This window comes from Heterodontus francisci, chromosome 2, assembly GCF_036365525.1.
Source record: "Heterodontus francisci isolate sHetFra1 chromosome 2, sHetFra1.hap1, whole genome shotgun sequence".
Classification (NCBI taxonomy): domain Eukaryota; kingdom Metazoa; phylum Chordata; class Chondrichthyes; order Heterodontiformes; family Heterodontidae; genus Heterodontus; species Heterodontus francisci.
The window spans coordinates 140,285,072-140,304,464 of NC_090372.1; the positions used below are offsets into that span (position 1 = coordinate 140,285,072).

Genomic DNA, 19,393 nt, shown 5'->3' on the forward strand with positions numbered 1-19,393 from the left:
CTGAATAAAACAGCAGCAAAGGCCAAAACCAGAAACAACCTATGAACCAGACTTGCTGGATCTACATGGGGTACTGCTGCCACAACACTCGAACTTTAGCACTCGCCCTATCAGAGGCAGTATAATGTGGATAAATGTGAGGTTATCCACTTTGGTGGCAAAAACAGAAAGGCAGATTATTATCTGAATGGCGATAGATTGGGAAAGGGGGAGGTGCAGCGAGACCTGGGTGTCCTTGTACACCAGTCGCTGAAAGTAAGCATGCAGGTGCAGCAGGCAGTTAAGAAGGCAAATGGAATGTTGGCCTTCATAGCGAGAGGATTCGAGTATAGGAGCAAGGATATCTTGCTGCAATTATACAAGGTCTTGGTGAGACCACATCTGGAATACTGTGTGCAGTTTTGGTCCCCTTATCTGAGGAAGGATGTTCTTGCTATGGAGGGAGTGCAGCGAAGGTTCACCAGACTGATTGCTGCGATGGCAGGACTGACGTATGAAGAGAGATTGGGTTGATTTGGCTTGTATTCGCTAGAGTTTAGGAGAATGAGAGGGGCTCTCATAGAAATCTACAAAATTCTAACAGGACGGACAGGCTAGATGCAGGAAGCCTGTTCCCGATGGCGGGGGAGTCCAGGACCAGGGGTCACAGTCTAAGGATAAGGGGTAAGCCATTTAGGACTGAGATGAAAAGAGATTTCTTCACCCAGAGAGTGGTGAACCTGTGGAATTCTCTATCATGGAAAGCAGTTGAGGCCAAATCATTAAATATATTCAAGAAAGAGTTAGACACAGTTCTTAGGGCTAATGGGATCAAGGGATACGGGGTGAAAGCGGGAACAGGTTACTGAGACTGGATGATCAGTCATGATTGTATTGAATGGCGGAGCAGGTTCGAAGGGCCTTTCTCCTGCTCCTATTTTTCTATGTTTCTATCATACTCAGCAGCTGAGGACTGTGCACCTGTCTGGTATAGGTCATCACACACACCTCTTATTGATACTCAAATGACTGCAACAATGCGCATCATAACTGGAACCCTCTGTTCAACTTCCCTCCCCTGGCTCCCTGTCCTTGACGTATGAAGAGAGATTGGGTTGATTTGGCTTGTATTCGCTAGAGTTTAGGAGAATGAGAGGGGATCTCATAGAAATCTACAAAATTCTAACAGGACGGACAGGCTAGATGCAGGAAGCCTGTTCCCGATGGCGGGGGAGTCCAGGACCAGGGGTCACAGTCTAAGGATAAGGGGTAAGCCATTTAGGACTGAGATGAAGAGAGATTTCTTCACCCAGAGAGTGGTGAACCTGTGGAATTCTCTATCATGGAAAGCAGTTGAGGCCAAATCAAGACCTTGTATCACTCCCCCACACATTCACTGACTGATGAAAACCCACAAGCTGGTTCAAACCATCTGTGCTGCACCTCACTTACCATTCCATAATGACATGTTCAATTCACCTACTGCCTGCCTTCCATCTCAGCGCCCCATATGGAGCAACCTTCCGGCGCAAGATCTACCAGCAGACATCCTTTGGATCAAGGAATGGGAACCACGGGAAGTCACTAACAAGTTCCTTGTGACAAACCCCATCTGTCGAATGGCAGGCTTTGAACAATCACAGCGAGAGTGGTCCTTGCTAAACAGGTTCAGGACAAGCCAGGGTGCCTGCAAAGCCAACCTCCACCTCTGGGACCTCAGTATAAACCCCTTATGCATTTGTAGAGAGACACAAACCATGCTGCACATTACCGAGAGTGACCCCTCTACAGACTAAGTGGCAGGCTAATCATCTTAAACTCAACAAATGAAGAGACGATGGCTTGGCTCTGGAGATTTGCATTCGCTAAATAAAATAACATTCTCCCAGTTTCTCTGTCCTTGTTGCATCTGTTCTGATGAAGCAAACATCCACACCAGTGCTTCTGATATCTCTTCCTTTTTCCTCAACTGAGGATTCCCACCCAGGACCCTTGACCGTGTCTGACACATTTCTCACACTCCTGCTCTCATCCCTTCCCCTCTCTCCGAGAGCCACGATAGAGTTCCCCTTGACCTCACCTTCCATTCCACCAGCTTCCATATTCAATGGATTATTCTCCACCATTTCTGCCATCTTCAGTGTGATGCCATCACCAAACACATCTTCCCCTCCCCTCCCCTCTCAGCATTCCAAAGAGACCTTTCTCTCCATGACACCCTGGTCCACTCCTCAATCACCCCCAACATCCTGTCCCTTTCCCATGGCACCTTTTCATACAAATGCCCTTTTACCTCTTCTCTTCTCACTGTCCAAGGCCCCAAACACTCCTTCCAGGTGAAACAGCAATTTACGTATACTTTCAATATAGTATATTGTATTTGCTGCTCACAATTTGGTTGATCCACAATGGGGAGAGCTTCCGGTGGTCTGCCATTTTAATTCTCCACCTTGCTCTCATGCTGACCTCTCTGTCCTCAGCCTACTGCAATGTTCCAATGAAGCTCAACTCAAAGTCGAGGAACTGCACCTCATCTTTCAATTAAACACTTTACAGCCTTCCAGATTCAACAATGAGTTCAGCAATTTCAGACCGTTAACTCTGTCCCATTTTGTTTCCATTCTTTGCTTGTTTTGGTCTTAATCTTGTTTTTCTCTTGTCTTTGCTTTTGGACAGCAGCTATTCACCATTCTGCCATTCACACCTACTCTGGACACATTTTTTTTTATTTGTCCCATTACCACTCCCTCTCGCTCTGCACATCCAACTCTTTTGTCATGTCTCCCATCTTATAACATTTCGCAGACCTTCCCTATTGTTCTTCTTCTACCCTCCCCCATTTCACCTATTACATTTCGAACTTTTCCCAATTCTGAAATATTAACTCTGTTTCTCTCTCCACAGATGCTGACTGACCTGCTGAGTATTTCCAGCATTTTTTGTTTTTATATTCTATTTCCAGTATCGACAGTATTTTGCTTTTGTGTGCCTGAATAATGCACACTTATGGGGCTAATCAAGCTGAAAATTGATAATTGCATGTCCATCACAGAAAAAACACAAAGTCAGTCCCAGATGTATTCTTTAGAAACAAGTAGCACCATATTGTGTCTGCTGATTTGGGGTAGTGTTGTAATTGTCACAATCTGTCTTATCTTCTTAATGCAGAAGTAATTTTTCTCTTAGAAACCAAAATATACATAATTAATAGATTTCAGAGGTTGGTTCTAAATATTTTGACAAGGTAAACCTGTAATGTCTTAGGATCGCCTGCATCAAAACACAACAAAACCATTAAGAGGAATTTCAACACCCACATCCAGCAGATAAATTTTTTCCTGTGACTTGCCTGTTCTGATCCTGCTGTATTTTCCCACGCGTCCAACTATCAACCAGCTCTATTCGGCAGAGGTGCAAGACATCCGCCGGAAGACAGCAGGGCCCTTCTTTAAATATGCAGATGTTCGTCATTACATGAGCTATGTTGCTGCTTGTGCCCATTCATTAGCAAGTATCCTGCAATTACTCCCTAATTTAGAACCCACATACTTTCCAATTTAGGCATATACCTAATTCAACATGGTATGCACATTTAATTTGCTCTGCGAGAAAATTTACAATCATTTCAAAAGGTACTGCAGGCTATACAGTCAATATTCCAAGACATGGCATGTGCTCTTTTCTAATATCATGTGTATGCTGATTGCTTGTTGGTATTGTGTGCTGTGTGGTGATAGAATTGTTCAATGCTACTCCCACAATATGAATTGGGAGTGGGGCTGGGGAACAATTTCAACTTCAGCACTTGGTCAGCAGCCTGGGATGAAAAATGGGAGAGTTTGGCACAGGTCGGCATCCTTCTCCAGCAGGTCACTGCACAAGTGGTGCAATTAAAAGTTACTCCTATTATGCCTGAACTGACCTTAAATGCAATAAATTTCACGGCAATGCTTTGGAGAAATCAAGTAACACTTACGCAACTGCTGAGTTGCTGGAGTTCAAGCATTTTACTGTAAAAGAGCTAATGTATGAGGTGAATGGAATATTCTCTTTCATACTGGCATCAACATAGATCAGGTCCAGAGAAATTGACTTCATAATTTGAAATAAACGTGTCAAGGTTTTATGATTTGCCTTTATCCAAATGGTGAAAACAAAGCTAATCACTAGTTCGATATCATCTGTGATTGACAGGTAAATATTTTATTTATTTCTCACTTCAGCAGTTTGTATGACTTAATCTGACAGATTGGTTCAGAACAAAGAACGTGCAAATACTTGTGGAATGTCTGATTTAGTTTTGTGCAATTTCTTTAGAAATTTAATCTCAAATGACTGTTGACATTTTGACAATGTTGCTGAAATTCCATTGTTGTAAAGAAAACAGGTAAAAAGCGTAAAATGTTGCTGTATTGTTATCAGAATGGTGGCAAACATAATACAACTGGCGCATCATATCAAACAGCACATCCCTTCAGCTGTTCACAATAGACAGAGCACTCATCGTACTCAACCAGCTCGTACTTGCAAAACTAAGAACACAATGTCTAATGTTAGATGTGATTCCAGGTTTGGACAGCACTTACTGAACAATCCCGGGTCTGCTAAAAACTACACCAATAACCAATTTAAAATTATCAGATGGGCTCACAATGTGGCTCACTTATGCTTGCTCGAAGCTACATATATTCAAATGCAGGGTCCTGTCCTCTGCAGACAAAAAGAACATGTCCAGGCATTGTAACTTTTCTGAATTAAACAAAGCATGGGGGACAATAGTTCTCTGGTGCATTCTCCATGGCAATGCCTCGACCAATCAGAGTCAACTTGCCAACCAGTCAGTTCTCTTTTCTCATGCAGTATAAATTGCTGCTCCCTTTGAAATTTGGCAAGATGAGTGCAAGATGAAAAGCTTCGACAGCATATCTCTTTTCTCAATGATACTCAAGTTCTGTACTACCAAGTGACTATAAATACAAATCCATTTTAGTTGTGTCTGGAACATACTGAAAGCTTCAACATTTTTAAGTGTAATGATGCAGCATTTCAATTGTTAGTGGTAGGAACATAAGAAAGTATAGAATAAGGGAACTTAATCTATTCTTTTAAGTTGCATTCTAGTAGCCTTGTATTTGTGAACTAATTGCTGGCATCCACGTTGTTAATTCTAGTTTCCATAGACCAGTGGGAGACTTTAGACCATTTCTATAAGTCAATAAGTAAGTTGCCAGTCTATCAAAAATAGATTTAACAGCACAAACTCCACGAGTTGGCTCATTAAGTAATACTTCACTATGTGAAAGTGGCTAAGGATCGAAGACAATTCCCTCTATCTGTCCTGTCAGGGACCCCTATCCAAACTCCTGATAGAGACCTCAAAGATAAATCTCTTGTTCCCAGACACTGAAAGCTAATTAAGTAAAATTTCAAAATATTAATCCAACTTTTCAACTTGCACAGTCCAGCTCTATTTTCTAAAGCCAACTATATATCTTCTTGTATTTACATACAGTAACCTTCACCTACATCAGACGCCAATAGAATCCAAAATTCACCGTTCACAATGGCTAAAACCTTGAATCCCAAACCATTAAGTTCAGTAATATTTATTTTTGCTTGCAATGGATGCTAATGCTGCTTTAATCAGATAATTAGCATTTAATACAAGTTTGTCAGTTCTGATGAAAGGTCACAGCCCTGAAGCATTAACTCTGTTCCTCTTTCCACAGATGCTGCCTGACCCGCTGTGAATTTCCAGCACTTTCTGTTTTTATTTAATACAAGTAACTGTTGGAGTTCAGGACTTCTCTTTAAGACAGAAGAATGTTACCACTGAACCAAGGCTGACAGTCAGTTGTAACTCAGGTGGTGGCGAAATCTCTTTGTAGCTGAAGGGTGGCTATGCACATTTCAAGAAGTTTTACAAACTTATCCATGAGTGCCAGAGTTAGCTATAACATCAGCACATCACACTATAACTACAACTAATATTTCAACTGATCTTAGCAGTGAAGTCACTGTGAGGAATAAATTAGGTAGCCACTTACAGCAAAATATCCATGTTCAAACCAGTTATAAGAGACATGGGCCCGTTGAGGCAGGATCGGAGGCGGGGTCACAGAGTATCGTGGCGAGTGGTGGGGGCACGCCGGGACGGAGGGCCTGTCACCCAGCGATCTTCCCGGGGGCAGGATAGGCCGACGACAGCCTTCCCGCCCAGAGGCCAATGGAGGCCATTAGGTGGCCTATTAATGGCCAATTAAGGGCCTCTTCCCACCATCGCTGGGATCTTACCAGTGGCGGTGAGGGGGGGTGGGGGGGGGGGGGTGGGCTGGGGTAGCCTTTGCTGCGCAGGGAGGAAGCCTTGTAAAATGAGGTGCCCTCTCTGCAGGCTTGGGTGGGTCACTTCTTCGTGGGCAATTTGTGGTCCACAGAGGACCCCCACCGGGAACAACTTGACTCCCCCCAGGACCTCCCGTCCCATGCATCTGCACAACCAACCACCCCCCACCACCCTTCTGGACTGGCCTTGGTGACCCTGCCTCACCTACCTCTTTTCCAGGATTCCAGCGCTGGGCCTGGGTCCGAGGCCTCTGTAGTACTGGCAGTGGCCACCACTCCCGGTGGCGCTGCTGATACTGCTGAGTTGCCATCCCTCTGATTGACCGGCAGCTCTTGAAACTGACTGGAGGATTGCTGCGGGGAGGTGTGGGTTCCCTCCACCTTCTCGGTCTGCGCCGGGAGCCCCACCTCCAGCACAAAATCCAGCCCATGATATGCAAAATTCAGTCGGTACATCCCCTGCAAGCACAGGAAAACGTTGATTCGGTGTGATCCTGGCGTCAAACAGCCCAACCGGCTGATATGATGCCAGGATCCCAAATTTGGGCAACAAGTCTGCAGGTTGTGTTTGCTTTGGTTAGTCATGAGAAAAGAAGCATGAAGCTCCAAAATGGGCCCTGTAGCATAGTTATTTAATGGGACAGGTACCCTGATTGCGGGCAAGGTAATGTTTGGAGCTTTTTCTATTGCAAAGTGTCGAGAAGTACTCTGGAGTGTTTTTGGAGGTGTTTTGGTGAGTTCCCACATTTGCCAGAGGGGATGGCAGAGGAATAGGTGACCTAGGCACACGAAGGATGCAACAGGTATGGGGGTATCAGTGGCAGTGCCTCTGAGTCTGCAGCATGATAGGGAGATCAAGTAGAGGCTGCAGACAAGGCAAGCACTGCGCCATCCCCTTTGCCAAGTTGGAGCAGGGCTCCTTCACACTCTTTGGCAGTGACAAGATACTGTCTGGCAACCCAGAAATGCACCTAGCATCTCAGTGTGCATGCCCATTCAGCGCTTTCCTGTATGCCACCTATTGAGCTCCTAATCTGAACCCTCTACAGCACTAGTTGTTTGCCACCTTGCCCTATGAGCCGACAAATGAACCATTCTTCACCCCTGGCCTGGCTGTGGGTCACTCGTGCCCGCATAACTCACTATGTGTTGATCCCCACTCTGTACTTAACTCCAGAGTATGTATAATGCCAGTATCTGAGCTGGTGGCTGATCAAGTGACAGGGCCTCTTCATCAGTGTTGTACCATTACTCTGTCTCTTCCTTCTTGGGCTGCTGCGATTGAGCAGGCAGCAGCTCTTGGGTGTTTGAAAGCAGGAACTCAGTTGGTGTGAGGGATGAGGGTTTGAGTGGCAAGCAAAAGGTCCATGGTCACACCATCAGCAGCTTGTTCATCATGCCAGAAAGCAGGATGAAGGTGTGCTGGGTGTTAAAAAGTGGGATAAGGCAGGAATATACCGCCATCCTCAATGTTTGGAATGACGCTGGACGCCAGAGGCCCTATTGCAGCCAAATGATGCAGAGAACCATCTCCTCCATAGGGCTCAGGAGATGCAGGTGTCCTTTTCCCCTTGCCAGTTCTGCTCTGCTTCCTTCTTTGGGTGCTCCTTGAGTATCTCCTTGTCACCTGCATCACTAATGCCTCCAGCACCGCAGCCATCACTATGGATTCCTCTGTCTGCCCTTGTGTTCAAGCAAATTGCAGCAATCATTTTGTACAGCTTTTCTTTAAGGTATAGCCTGCCTTTAAGAGTAGGCTACCTGTACCACATGATCTACAGACAATGCTGTATGCAGAGTTCACTGGCAGCATTCAGGAATAGAGAGCGGTGTTGGATGCATACCAGGTAATGTAACAAACATTCAGATGAGGTGGGGGCATGAATATTGTGTGTTGCCCACTGTTGCGGGAGACCTTAACAGGCCTCCTTAAGAAGCTGTAAGTGAAGGTCAACAGAGGAAGTGATGTCGCGTTACGTATGATCAAGGAGTTGTGGGTGTAGCCTGACAGAGTGAAACAAATATTGGTGTGCTCCTGCAATATATATATATTGTAGTTATGATATAATAAAGAACCCATGTTCTCTTTGCAGTCCTGTGAATATTACAACAGTTCACATACCAAAGGCACTAGTAATATTATATGGTGGCAGTGGTGGGATATTTTTTTCTGAAGACCACCAAATATTACATTGTGGCAAAGTTTTTTTTTCTGGAGACACACTAAGAGAGAACAAGGAACAGTCGATTGCCTACCTGGAGCGGCTGAAGAGCCAGCAGGAGAGAAGCTATCAGGAGACCCCACAACAGTGCAGCAAGCTAGCTTCACAGACAGGACCCTGGGAGATACTGAAACTCTGTGAGTACAGTTGGCAATTTGCCAGATTGGAGCTTTCAACTAATTTGGCAGTGGGTTGAAAAATTTGAAAAGAAGTAGTACAGCCATAACTGCTTTAGTTTTCCCATTTTTTTGTTTTGTGAGCGGGGTAAAGCCAAAAAGAGCAGAAAGAGCACAAAGTCAAAGGCTGGTTATGGCAGCAGCTGGCACTACAAGCTGCAGCCCTTAAAAAATGCTCTTGGTTTAAAAAAAAAGCCTGTGTAAACAAAATAACTGCTCTCTTAAGTTTAAAAATAGCTCACAGTTAAAAAATAAACTGACAAGCTGTGTAAACAAAAGCAGCTGTCATCTCAGTCTTAAAAGTGGCAGGCCTGCAAAAACAAACCTGTCTAAAAAAGGAAACAGAAAGCTGCACCTGTAAAATGTCCTATATTTATCAAACAGCAGGATCATCCAGAAAATGACTTTCAGGTATCCAATTATGGACTGGAAGGTGTCGGTCATAGCGTCTGAATTTAAATATTTTGACAGCGGATAGAACTGTGTTTCCTGGATCAAGAAGTGAGTCAACCAGAGAAACGAGCTGTGAAGATCAAGATCACACTGGGCAATGAGGGCCTGCAATGGATCAACACTTCAGGATTGTCAGTTGAGGATCAGATGGACCCTAGTAAATTATGGATATTCTTGGGGGAGCAAGTCAAGGTGAAGGTCAATTTCCAAGTACATAGTCTTGAGCTTATGACCTACCGGCAAAGGCAAGATGAGTCCATTGACCAGTTTGTTGCAAGGTGCCGAGACAAAGCTCAAAAATGCGACTTCGCAGATACTGAATTGCCAGAACAGGTTATAGAGCTAGTAATCACGTCTACCCCAATAGAGGCCTTTCAAAAAGACCTGCTAGAAAAGAAGAAAGGGCACACCATAGATGCAATGTTCAATGATGGAAGGAAATTTGAAGCCATTATGGCTGGGCACGAACAGTTACAAGCGTTAGGGGCAGCTACAACAATTGGTATGGTAACCAAGGCTTAGAAGTCTGCGAAGCCTTGTTGAAAATGTGGCCTGACTCACCTAATCCGTACTTGTCCACCATACTTTCTTTTGGGCCTCCTTATCTCGAGAGACAATGGATACGCGCCTGGAGGTGGTCAGTGGTTTGTGAAGCAGCGCCTGGAGTGGCTATAAAGGCCAATTCTGGAGTGACAGGCTCTTCCACAGGTGCTGCAGAGAAATTTGTTTGTTGGGGCTGTTGCACAGTTGGCTCTCCCCTTGCGCCTCTGTCTTTTTTCCTGCCAACTACTAAGTCTCTTCGACTCGCCACAATTTAGCCCTGTCCACCATACTAGGACCAGTACAAAGGTTGCGGCATGCGAGGACATTGGGCAAGGCAGTGCAGAAGGCCGAGCTCAGATACTGCACACAGGAATGGTGGCAGATCACATGCAGAGAGAACATCTGCAAGATAGGATGGCAAATGCAACAAAATGTAAGCCAATACACAACAAAAGTCCAAGCAGGTACATCAGGACAGCAGAGAGACAGATTGCCAGGAGGACACGGATGAAGAATGCACTCGTACGAACAGCGAGCAAGCATTTCATATAGTTAACTTGGATCAACATGTCAATGCTATGATGAAACCTGAGGCATTTGCCATGATTGGGATTATATGTCCACAGAAGAGTGCCAAGCATATGCTCAGAGTAAAAATGAACACTGGAGCAAGTGCAATATTCTACCCCATCCTTATACTGAAGGATATATGTCTAAAGAAATGGAAATCTATGGTACAACCCACCACAATTAGGCCGACTGCCTACAATGGTTCTCCAATCCAGTGCACTGGAATGATACCTTGCAGTGCAGCAAAATACACTCCGAATGGCTACCACAAATGTTTTATTTCATAGACACAGTTGGACCAGCTGTTTTAGGACTTCCAGTATGCAGAGGTTTATAAATTGTCACAATATGTGAAATTAGTAATGCACCAAAGATGGTAGAAAATATCCAGGTCAAGTGTATTGGATCAGTCCATGTAAAGGACAACACAAAGGCTGGGAGTCTTGGTATGAAGAGACAATATGATCGGGAGTCTCTCCTTGGGTTTCAGTTCATTGCAGCAAGTACCCAAAGGGTAGAGGAATTGCCGGTGATTGGTAACGTTGCCAGTCATCATTTTTCTAAGCTTTCTAAACAAGGGAAGATGAAGGCATCATATGACAGGCAAGCAGGACTAGAATGAGCTCAATTGTGAGCAGGACAGAAGGTAAGAGTTCTCAACCATGTGTAGGGAACATGGTATCCATCAGATGTTGCAAGGATATGCAACCAGCCCAGATCATATGAAGTCCAGGCACCCAATCGTACAATTTCCAGATGGAACCGAAGTCAACTCAGAGAGGTGTACAACAACATTACATGTGACAATTCGGTGGCATCATGGACATGCTCAATGACCAAGTCTGAAGATGAACATGAAGAGGCTACGAGTTTAGAAGAAGAACATGTTAACCAGAGATCCGAGTTACCAGAACCTCAGTGGAGTCATCAATATGAGCTCAGCTCTGGGAACAGGTTTACAATAACAAGATTGGGATAAAGAAACAAACCTCCTCTATGTTTTAGAGAATGTTAAAGTTGCTTACTTGTAAAGAATGTTTTATTTTAATCACGTATAGTTAGCCTGAACCACAACATCATTGTATATATTGTACATATGTTTTTATCTTTGGAAAATGGGAGATGTTGTGGGATGACCTTAAGACTACCTTAAGAAGCTGTAAGTAAAGGTCACCAGAGGAAATGATGTCACAGCACACATGACCAGGGAGTTGTGGGTGTAGCCCGACTGAGTGAGATGTGTATTGGTGTGCTCCTGCGGTAGCTATATCCATATATGTATAAAAATATGTGTTCCAGTTGAGTTATAATAAAAACCCACATTTTCGATATTACTTGCAGTCCTATGAATGTTACTACAGTTCACATGCCAAAGGAACGAGTAATATTACGCCCACCTCAATCTGAATGGATGTGGGCATGTTGCGAATCATGACCCCCGTGTCCAAAAAAAGGCAACCCAATTTCTAGCCCTCACATTGCAATCAAAAATGGCAGCCTGAGTGGTTGTTGCATTTTGAAGACACATGCATGATGATGACTCATGCCAGTCAGTTCAGGTCTTTTTGGTTCTTGTTCATTCAGACTATTTTTAGATCTCTGGGCGCAAGCTGCAACCCTCCCTCCATCCCTGTTGAAACAGGAGTCTGTCGTTTCTTTTTTGCTTGCTTCAATGAACTCGCTATTCATCGTATTTACAAGTTAGATTCTTATATATTAAGCAAGTAAATATTAAGTAAGATTTGTCGTTCTTCATTTTGTAATCATGCGGTTTGGTTTTCTTCTGGTTAAACACAAAACTTTCAGTGCATCTCACCCTAGTTATACTCCTCATAATTAAAAAAAATCTTCATCTGGTATTTGCCTGGACCTCCATCACTTTCTCTCAAATAAGAACAGCTTTATCTTTCATGACTCAGAACACATTTTCATAAGAAATTCAACCTGTTCAATTACACTGCCACACAAAAACTGAGTCCTTAATCCCATCAAAGACACATTGCGTTTACTAAGAACTTATTGTTAAGGTACTGACATCTGGCTATTTCAAAATTATGTGCAATGATTGCTTTATTTTCTAATATGATTAAACACTTATTTTTCTTAAACTCCTAGTTGAACCACATTCTTTATTCACACAATTGAGAAACATTGAGTTGCAATTTCCATTACAGCAGGGAACTTCATTAATGCCTTGTTAGAAAATGTATCCATTCTGGCAGTAATCACAGACATTTAAAAACATTACTGTTAATCAAGACACTTAACATACTGCTGAATAGTGGGGAAAAATGGATTATTTTTGGAGAAAATTATTGGCCCTGGTCCTGTTGGTTATCTATAGCAATTTACAATGAGATTCTGCCCTGAGCTTGATGTCAAAGGCACAATTAAAAATAGAAAGAGCAGCAACAAAAAGAAAAATTATGTTGGGGACAGAACCATTTCCAGCTGCTTTTACTGTGGAGCTGAAAGCAAAGTTGCAGAAAAGGGATAAAAGCAAGAGAGTTGAGCAGTTTTTTCAGCAATCCATTTAGACTGGCAACTGTATGTCAAAAGTGTGAGAGTGAGGAGACAAATTAGAAACATGGCAGTAGCCTTTTGGAGTTTTCAGTTATTGGAAAACATAATTTAAAAACTGAAAGAGGGGTAAATTCAACATCACAGGCATAAAATGTGTGCAACGATGATGAATTTAGCAGACTGACAACCAGTATATCTGATCTGTGCTTGAGTTCAGGCCACCACTAAATTCTTCAGGGCCTCCTGCCTCAACATAAATTCCACAAGTCGCTGCTGGTCTTCAGCAAGCCACATTGTGGCACTGATTAACACCTGCAGCTCACAAGATTTATTCCAATGAGACCCATGGACAAATTTCGGATGGTCTCAGGCCTCACCCCTCTGTTGTGTGATCTCAGTGTGCCAACCAATTTTGGCATGTTATCAGCTGCTGTCAAATTTAGGTCCCAAAGTTAGGAGTATGAAAAGAAGTGAAAAGGAACTATTTTTTCACCTGCAAGTTACCATGATGTAGACCCATATGAATAGGTTGAAGAGATGATTAAATGAATTTCTAGACGAAGATGGAATTGTGAGATATTGTGCAAAGGTGGAGAGACAGGATTAATTGATCAAAAAATGGCCTTTTCATGTTTCTAAAAGTTACTTACGTAAGAGCTTCTACATTGACTCCACTTTCCCACCTTCTCCCCGTATTCCTTGATTCCCTATGTGCCCAAAAATCTATTGATCGCAGTCTTGAATATACTCAATGTTTGAGCATCCACAACCTCCTGGGGTACAGAATTCCAAAGGTTCCCAACTCTCTGAGTGAAGAAGTTTCTCCTCATCTCAGTCTGAAATGGCCGATTCCTTATCCTGACACTATGTCCCCTAGTTCCAGACTCTCCGGCTAGGATAAGCAGCCTCTCAGCATCTACCATATCAAGCCCTCTAAGAATTTTATACGTTTCAATGAGATCACTTCTCACTCTTCCAAACTCCAGAGAATATAGGCCTATCTGATTCAATCTCTCCTCTTAGGATAAACTCTCATTCCAGGAATCAATCTAGTGAACCTTTGTTGCACCCCCTCTAAGGCAAGTAAATCCTTTCTTAGGCAAGGAGCCCAAAATTGTGCATTGTACTCCAGGTGTTGTCTCACCAAGGCCCTATATAATTACAGCAAAACTTCCTTACTTTTATATTTCAACCTCATGGCAATAAAGGTGAACAAAGTATTTGCCTTTCCAACAGCTTTCTGTACCAGCATGTTAAATCTTTCTGTGATTTATGTATAGGGATACCCAGGTCTCTCTGCATACCATCATTTACTAGTCTCTCACCTTCTAAAAAGTATTCTGATTTTTCATTCTTACTACTTGTTCTCATGTTCTTCATTTTGGCACCCAGGATGAAACTTGAGAATTCAGTGAAAACGCTGCTCCTTATCAACACTAGCAGCTAGATGTAGCCCTGTGTTTGAATGCTGAAGAAATAAAGGACTGTAAACCTAAAAACAAAACCTCTCTCATCTTTGAAGCCTGCATTGAGGTGAAAGAACTGGCATATAGAGATACAGGTTCATCTCCTAAAGTATCTCATTGCTACATTGACAAGATTTACCTGAAGATGTAGTTCTTTCCCATTTCGACTGATGTTGACACTATGCGGTTGTCCATTAGCCAAGTTTCTATGGTTCAGGTCAATTCTGTATGGTTCCTTTGTACCTCCAAGGTTGTACCGAATCTGCAGACTACCTGTAAAAATCAGAAGGTCTCCTCAATATTAAATACCAGCTCTGTTTCGGAGGACTGCAGACCCTGACTTTGTGACTAACAAAGCACGCACAACATTTTGACTATAATTTTCAGTAAATGTTCCAATATTTCAATAAAATTAGAGAACAGTTAATGCCATTTGCATTGCAACATCTTTGTAACACTGGTACATAATTGACAGAAGTTCTATTTGGTTTCCCCTGATGATTCCCCTGATGAGTTGGCTATTATCTGGCCCTTGTGGACAGGCTGGGAGATGGGTGGGAAGACAAAATGGTGTAGGGTGGCATGGGGTGAGTGCCCGACATTATCCTGCCCCTATGCCATTTCCAGACAGGTGTCCAGGGTGTAAGAAAGGGTGTAAAGATAGTCCCAGCAACTACAGGCCAGTTAGTTTAACATCAGTGAGTAAAGTTTTAGAAACAATAATGAGGGAAAATATCAATGAACACTTAGAGATGTTCGAGTTAATTAAGGACAGCCAGCATAGATTTGTAAAAGGCATTTCATGCTTGACCAATCTAACTGAATCTTTTGATTAAGTAACAGAGAAGGTTGATGAAAGGAACGCGGTGGATGTTGTTTCGATGGATTTTAAGAAAGCATTTGATAAGGTACCACATAAAAGGCTGTGCAACAAAACTGAGGCTCATGAAAAAGGAGGGTCAGTGTCTAATTGGATAAAGATTGGCTTTAGGACAGAAAACAGTGAGTTGTAGTAAATGGTTGCTTTTCAGACTGGAGGATTAATCGAAAAAATTAATTGGATTGAAAGTTGATAAATCCCCTGGACCAGGTGAGCTACATCCCAGAGTATTGAAAGAGGTGGCTATAGAGATAGTGGATGTTATCTTTCAAAATTCTCTAGATTCTAGAACAGTTCTTGCAGTCTGGAAAGTAGCAAATGTAATCTGACTATTTAAGAAGCGAGTGAGAGAGAAAACAGAGACCTACAGACCTGTTAGTTTGACGTCAGTAGTAGGGAAAATGTTAGTATCTATTATAAAGAATGAGATAACTGAACATTTGGAAAATAATGATATGATTGGGCAGAGTCAATATGGATTTGTGAAAGGGAAATCATGTTTGACAAACCTGTTGGAGTTTTTTTGTAACATAGATAAAGGAGAACCAGTGGCTGTGGTGTATTTGGATTTTCAGAAGGCTTTTGATAAGGTTCCACATAGGAAGTTAGTAAACAGAATTAGAGCACATGGGATTGAGAATTGGTTAACAGACAGAAAGCAGAGAGTAGGAATAAATGGGTCATTCACAGGATGGCAGGTTATTAGTGGGGAACTGCAAGGATCAGTGCTGAGGCCACAGTTGTTAACAATCTATATAAATGATTTGGATATGGGGACCAATTGTAATATTGCCAAATTTGCGGATGACACAAAACTAGGAGGGAATGTAAATTGTGAGGAGGATGCAAGTTGGCTTCAAGGGGATTTGGACAAGAATATGGCAGATGGAATACAATGTGAATAAGTGTGAAGTGATTCACTTTGGTAGAAAAAACAGAAAGGCAGATCATTTCTTAAATAGTGAGAGGTTGGGAAGTGTTGATGTTCAAAGAGACCTGGGTTTCCTTGCTCATGAGTCACTAAAAGCTAGTATGCAGGTGCATCAAGCAATTAAGAAGGCAAATGGTATGTTGGCCTTCATTGCAAGGGGATTTGAGTACATCAATAAAGATGTATTGCTTCAATTGTATAAAGCCTTGGTGAGACCGTACCTGGAGTATTGTGAACAGTTTTGGTCTCCTTATCTAAGGAAGGATATACTTGCCATAGAAGGAGTGCAACAAAAGTTCACTAGACTAATCCCTGGGATGGCAGGATTGTTTTATGAGGAGAGATTGCAGAAACTGGGCTTGTATTCTCTAGAGTTTTGAAAAATGAGAGGTGATCTCATTGAAACTTACAGAATTCTTGCAGAGTGTGAAAGGATATATGTGAATAGAATGTTTCCTCTGGCTGGTGAGTCTAGAACAAGGGAACACAATCTCAGAATAAGGGGCAGGCCATTTAAGACTGAGGTGAGGAGGAATTTCTTCACTCAGAGGGTGGTGAATCTGTGAAATTCTCTACCCGAGAGGGCTGTGGACGCTCAATCATTGAGCATGTTCAAGACAGTAATTGATAGATATCTGAATACAAATGGCATTAAGGGATATGGAGATACTGGGGAAAAATGGCGTCGAGGTAGATGATCAGCCATGATCTGTTTGAATGGTGGAGCAGGCTTGATGGGCTGAATGGCCTACTCCTGCTCCTATTTCCTATGATCCGATGATACTAGGATGGCAGACAGTGGTGTTCCCCAAGGGTCAGTGCTGGGACGACTTTTTTTTGCTATGTATAAATGACTTGTAACTTGGAATAAAGAGTAGAATCTCAAAATTTGCAGATGAAACCAAACTTGGAGGCGTGGCAAACAGTGAGGATGATATGAACTGCCTGCAACAGGACATAGATGGCCTAGCGGAATGGGCAGAGAGGTGGGAGATGGAATTTCATACTGATAAGTGTGAGGTGATGCATTTTGGTGGAAGGAATTGGGAGAGGCAATATAGACTTAATGGCGCAGTTCTAAAGAGTGTGCAGGAACAGAGAGACCTGGGGGTCCATATGCATCGATCTTTGAAAGTGGCAGGACATATTGGGAGAGTGGTTAGTAAAGCATATGGGACCTTGGGCTTCATAAATAGTTGAGTTGAGTTCATAATTGAGTACAAAAGTAGGGAAGTTATGCTGAACCTTTATGAAGCTCTGGTTAGGCCCCAACTGGAGTATTGCATCCAGTTCTGGTCATCACACCTCAGGAAGGATGTGAGGGTCCTTGATAGGGTGCAAAGGAGAGTTACCAGAATGCTCCCAAGGATGGAGGATTTTAGTTACAAGGTTAGGTTGGAAAAGTTGGGTTTCTTCTCCTTAGAACAAAGGCGATTGAGGCGAGATTTAATAGAAGTGTGTAAGATTATGACAGGCTTAGATAAGTTAGGCAAGGAAAAATTGTACCCATTAATAAATGGTACAAGGACTAGGAGACACAGATAGAAAGTTTTGGGTAAAAGATGCAGTGGGAATACGAGGAAGCAATTTTTTACGCAGCGGGTGGGGGGGTTTCCCATCCTCTGGAGACAATCCCCCCCTCACCCTCACCAACCACATCCCCAACCACTTGCCACGGTCCCAGCGACCCCGACCTCACTTATTTTGGTCCTGGGGCCTCCTCCATCTTTGCTGCTCCAGGCCTCCTGTAGTACCAGCCGTGGCCACCACTTCTGGTGGTGCTGCTGGTACTGCTGAGCCACCAGCCCTCTGATTTTCTGGCAGCTCCTGGGCGGGATCTTTCCCTTTAAAGATGGACAGCATTCCTGATGGTGGGCAATTAATTACATGCTGGCCATTGAATTCAGCTAGGTGTCTGATAGAGGCCGAAGTGGGGTCGCCCCCACCCCCTGGTTTGTCACCAGGTCCCCCATTGGCAAAATAAAATTCAGCCCAGTGAGTCTATCCAGTGCATAGCTGAGCCTTACAGACCAGAAAGACCCAGCTTCAAACTGTGTCTGTGCTGAGTTAGTTGCTCTAAGCCAGGTGGAGTGATAAAACTCTACAACTCTCCTCAGCATCCCACGGGTTAGGAAGAGGAAAATCAGCTAAGTGCTGCTGGTAATTATCCAGGAACCCCAGTTGGAAATATATGCAAACGGATATTGTGCGAAAATGGATTTAGGCTCAACTATGACATCCCCACCTATGGTTGAACCGCATTACTGGCATTCATTGTCAAGGCTCAGATATCAACAATGGGCACTTGAGCAAAGTTTTGGAATGACATTTCAGGCCTATGGAGCCATATGCTAGCAAAGAATTAACATATTCTGAAAAGGAGAGTATAATCGTGAGAGGGTTTGAGGTGGGGGCGGAGGTGCTGGGAACACACTTCTAACTAAAATAGCAATATGACATCGAGATGAAGAGTGTCCTGCTTGGCTTCCCCTAGTGATGGATTTCACACGACATTTCTTCCAGCACCTGACTGTCACAACCAGTTCATGGCACTGGAACAGCGACTAGATTTTTAGTAAATCCTAATTCTGTTTTTAACCCTGCAAAAAAGATCCAAGCAATCCATTTTGGAATTGCCTGCTGAGCTAATAAAAGCCATCAGAAAAAGTGGTATCATGTGTAGGCTAATTTGTAAACAGGCAAATGGATTTCATAGTCAAAGAATCATACAGCACAGAAGGAGGCCATCTGGATCATTGCATCTGTACTGGGTTTTTGTAAGAGCTATGCAATTAGTCTTACTTTCATCCTCATTCTCCACATCCTTGCAAATTTTTCCTTTTCAAGTAAATATCCAATTCCTTTTTGCAAGTTACCATTGAATCTGCTTCCACCACCTTAAAACAAATTCTCATCTCCCCACACTTTTTTTTCAATTTTAAATCTGTCATTATTATCCCTCTTGCCAGTGAAAACAGTTTCTCCCTGTCTACTCTATCAAAAGCCCTCATAATTTTGAACACCTCAATTAAATCCCCCCTTAACATTCTCTGCTCCAAGGAGAATAACCCTAGCTTCTCTGCTTTCTCCACATAACTGAAGTCCCTCATTCCTGGTATCATTTTCAGAAATCTTCTTTGCAAATCTGCAAGACCTTGACATAGTTTGTGACATGACATCTGTTGAAAGAGTGTCATTGCACTTGCATTTGTGTTTAGATTTCTTATATTGCTAAATAGACAACACACTGGGTAGGTAGTTCAGATAAAAGTTGCTGTATGGAAGGGAAATACAGCTTGAAGAAGTCA

General features: G+C 43.0%; 1 protein-coding gene across 1 annotated transcript in view; it reads right to left on the reverse strand.

Annotated features, from left to right (window-relative positions):
- The window catches only part of LOC137347208 (contactin-associated protein-like 2), a 1,554,138-nt gene that overhangs the window by 181,132 nt on the left and 1,353,613 nt on the right, over positions 1 to 19,393 (reverse strand). Inside the window, exon 19 of the mRNA XM_068011439.1 lies at positions 14,414 to 14,547. Coding sequence (XP_067867540.1) covers positions 14,414 to 14,547 — 134 coding nt within the window. The remainder of the gene's footprint in view (positions 1 to 14,413; positions 14,548 to 19,393) is intronic.